General features: G+C 57.9%; 1 protein-coding gene across 1 annotated transcript in view; it reads right to left on the bottom strand.

Annotated features, from left to right (window-relative positions):
- PLA2G3 (phospholipase A2 group III) overlaps nt 1-2,047 on the bottom strand; it is a 7,191-nt gene extending 5,144 nt beyond the window's left edge. The window contains exon 1 of the mRNA XM_006147946.3: nt 446-2,047. Coding sequence (XP_006148008.2) covers nt 446-1,202 — 757 coding nt within the window. The 5' untranslated portion in view covers nt 1,203-2,047. The remainder of the gene's footprint in view (nt 1-445) is intronic.
- Nucleotides 2,048-4,066: the final 2,019 nt, after the last annotated feature.

Genomic DNA, 4,066 nt, shown 5'->3' on the forward strand with positions numbered 1-4,066 from the left:
ATTCCTGCAGGGGAGGCATCACCTTCGTCTCACAGGTGAAGAAACGGCTTCAGCGCGGAGCTGACTTGCTCAGCTTGGATGTGCTGACTCGAGATTTGTACCCAAGCCTCTGAGTCTCAGCACCTGTTCTAAGCCTCCCCTTGCTAGTGGTTTTTTGACTCAGCCAACCCGATCCACCCCAATCTGCCCAGTCCCCAGAATGGTGATTAATAGGGACTCCCAGGTTTGAGTAAGACCGTTCCCATCCATGACCTCATTTAAGAGTCCCATGATGAAACTTTTGGTCACCCCATTTTACAGATAAGGAAATTAACAGATAAGAAAAACGAGGTTCAGAGTGGTTAAGTCACCCCCCTCCAAGGACACCCAGTCTGGGAGGGTGGGAGTCAGGGCTGAAACCTGTGTTTTCTCCACCAGCCCACTAGCCCACACCCCGTTGGCTCACCCAGCTGCGAGGAGTTCCCAGCGGAGTCCCCGACGCCACACCACAGCGTGCCCGGCATGGTCCAGCCTCTCCTCCTTCGCTGGTGCGCTCCGCTCCGCCCTGCCGCTCGCTTCTCTCTGGCCCCTGCCGGCCTCTCCTCAGGCTCTCGGCAGGTGTCCCACTGACTCCGAAGGGTGTTCAGAGCTCTCTGCAGCTCAGGTCCAGGGGTGTGGATGAAGGAGCCCCGAGTGCTCTCGTGAGCACAGACGGCAGCGAAAACAGCAGTGAGCTCGGGTTCATCCTGCCGGCTACAACCCCGCAGCCTCCTGCGCGCATCCCAGTGGGCGTGGTACAAGGCCGCTCCCTGGGCATCCTTGCCCAGGAAGCTCAGGGACCTCAGGGGGCTGCCAGGGATGGGTCTGTCCAGGTAGCAGGAGGTACTGTCCCAGTGGAGAGCAGGGGAGCCCCCCAGAGCTACCCCCAGAAAGCCCAGCAATCTCAAGAGCGCTGGCAGAACCCCCATTCTGTCCTGGCCCAGCCCGGTCAGACAAAGCCCCCAGGATGCCTGCCCGGGGTGGCCCCACGAGGCAGCAGCTGAGCGGCCTGAACGGAAGCAGTGCCCAGCAGGCCCCAGAGTGGCGGGGCCAATGAATGGAGCTGCAGGCGGAGGAGGAGAGAGGCTGGAGTATGGGGTGATCTTGGGCTTGTAACCGAATCCACCGGCCGGGCAGGTCGCTGATTGGCTGAGCAGTGCACTTGCCCAGGTCCACACCCCCATTCACCCTGCCCTTCTCAGCAGCCATCCAGTCACCTACTTGCAGCCCTGCCTGGATGGGAACTGTGGGAGCCAAGCCTGGGGCTGTGGGGGTGGGGGCGTGGCCGGGCTCTGAATCTCCCTAGGAGTGGAGAGGGTGCAGGGGTGTGGAGAAGCTCCCAGCACCCATCCTTGTCCCCCTACTCCAGTGCTGGCTGCCACACTCTCCTCCATCAGCTGGCAGGGCGCCACGGACCTGGACCGCTGCCAGGGCTAGTTGAAGGAGGTGAGGGCTGGGCTACCACCCTGGGAACTCTCAAGGCTTCTGGGAAAGGAAGTGCCCGTTCCAGGTCACCTAGGGTGCTCCCCCGAGTCCTGGTTCTTAAAAGGGCTCATGGCATATCCAGGGGACAGAGCTGGAGGGCGCTCCATTTCCTGGGACTCCAAGCACAATCCTGCTGGTCTGATGCCCTGGAGAGACACAGCCAGAGCAGGCCTAGAGAGCACAGGACAGGGCTGATGCGCTGGATTTGGAGGAACTTGGGGTACTCACAGTTACATGGAGTGGCCTTGGTGGGATAGGCCTGCTGTCACCTCTATCCTGAACTGTGGCCATTTGGGAGATGCAGCAGGCATCATGCATGCCCCAAGAGACAGGTGTCCCTCCATCGGGGGTGATTCACTGGTGCCCTCTGCTGGTTGTTCCAGTCTCCCTGCTGCTCAGGGCTCACTGACCGCTGCTGGACTCTCCTCTGGTCCTTAGCACGCCTCCCATAGACTCCGGAGAGTGGTCAATGCTCTCTGCAGCTCAGGTCTGGGGGTGAGGATGAAGGGGGTAGGGAGCTATCTATACCTAGCACCTGTTCCTGTGTCCTGAAGCCCAGCGTCCAGCCATCTGATGAACCAGGAGTGTTGCGCCCATGGTGAGATGAAGACATTGCGGCTCAGTGAGGGTGGAGCACTTCAGGTGACAGATCTCAACTAGAGATGAGTTAGGGGCTCGGAGTGCAGCTCTTGGGGGCTTGGCTGGGAGCCAGGGCTAGCGGGGATGGCAACTTACCTATCTGCCCGCCAGCCTGCTTTTTCTCCATATGCCCCCTAATCTCCACGAGAGTCTCCTCCAGGAGGATGAGCCCTAGTGAGGCGGGGCCAGTGGCAGAGCTGGGGAGGGGACGCTTGGTGTGCAGTGGGGGGTTGAGGGGGCTGCAAGGTAAGCGAGCCCATCTCTGTGGTTTGGAATCAGCCCGGGCCTTGGGCCTAAGCCAGGGGTCTGGAAGTAGAACTACTGTTCTACTGTCCCACAGCAGAACGGGACGCTGTAAGGCTGACCCACGTGGGAAGGTTCCTGGTTCGTGTCCAGAGACCCCCCTGAGTACACTGGGCATGTGTGCCTGTGACCCAGTGCTGTCTGAAGCTGGGGGTCGATTGCAGCATCCATCGAGACTCTGTTGGCGGTACTGTCTTTCTGTCTCCACCTCTCTTGTTCATGGAAGAAATTAATACACTTTTTATTTTAATGTGTTATACCTGGGGACAGCAAAGAGAAGGGAAAGACAGCGGTGGTCCCTCTCTGGAGGGACCAAACTCCTCTTCAGAGAAATGAGTGCCGAGTGATGACAGGAGTGGTACTTGGGGTTCCCAAGAGCAGGGACACAACTGATTAAAGATGAATCCTTCTGGGAAAAATCCTGGTGTTTGAAAACCGTTACTCTGGAGGGCCAGCACATGGCATAGTGGTTAAGGATCTGGACTTCCACATGGCTGACCATGGTTCCAGCCCCGGACCTGGAAACTTGAAACTTGTACCCGGCGTGTGTGTGTGCATGCTTGGAGGAGAAAGGATTGCAGTGCGGCCATCCCTCCTGGGTGGGTGGGGGATAGGGTGATTTCTCACTTTCTCTCACTGTGTCTCTCTCTGTGTCTCCAGAAAGCACATGCAAGCTGTAGCAAAAATCTCTCTGAAATAGAAAGAGAGAAAGAGAAAGAAAGAGAGAGAGAGAAAGAAGGAAGGAAGGAAAGAAGGAAGGAAGGAAAAAGAAAGAAACAAAGTAGAAAGAGAAAGAAAAACATTATTCTGATTATTCTGGAACTTTCTCCTGTTGTCAGAACTGCCCTCCCTCAGCTCTGCCTCCTTTTTCCATATTTCAGAGCTCTTCCCTGGGAGCCAGCCAGGGAGGCTCGGAGGCATAACAGCAAGGACCCCACGGTCGAGGTCAGGCAGACCCGACTTGGGTCCCACTGCTGTGTGACTCTAAGCTTAGAAGTCTTAACTCCCCTGAGCCTTGGTTTCCTCGTCTGTAGGACAGGTGTGGTCACAGTCATCACCTCACAGGATGTTAGGTAACACTCAGCACGGTACGTGGCTTCCAGAACACTGCCACCAAAGCCACAGGCCACCCCTGGGCAGGAAGCCATTTTTCCAGGGGAGAGCAAGTTCCAAGGTTTTCAGGCCATAGCAGCTCTGCCCGGATGGGGACTGTAGAATTAGTGGCCAGACCACTACTGGGCTGTGTAGCATTGGGCTTGTCCCTGCCCCTTTCTGGCCCTCAATTTCCTCTTCGGTACAGTGAGAGGTACAGTAGCATTGACCTTTGAGGTCCCTTCCTGTCTGCACCCCAAAGGGAGGCAGGCTGGGGCCTGCTCAGGCCTCAAGGAAGGGTGTCACTGGGCTTTCTATTCAGACTCCACCCAGGCAGCCTCACCAGCCAGCCAGCAGGACACAGGCTCAGCACCGTGCCTCCTGCCAGGTGCCCCTCAGAGGTCTTCAGCGAGCGTGGAGGGGCCAAACCAGCAGGAAAGACAGGTTGGGCCCTGCAGACAGGAAGCCTGAGGCTCATCTCTGGGTGCCCACCTGCCTGGTGGTGGGGCGTGCCCAGTGCATGCCAGCG

The sequence above is a fragment of the Tupaia chinensis genome, unplaced genomic scaffold, assembly GCF_000334495.1.
Source record: "Tupaia chinensis unplaced genomic scaffold, TupChi_1.0 Scaffold000226_1, whole genome shotgun sequence".
NCBI lineage: Eukaryota > Metazoa > Chordata > Mammalia > Scandentia > Tupaiidae > Tupaia > Tupaia belangeri.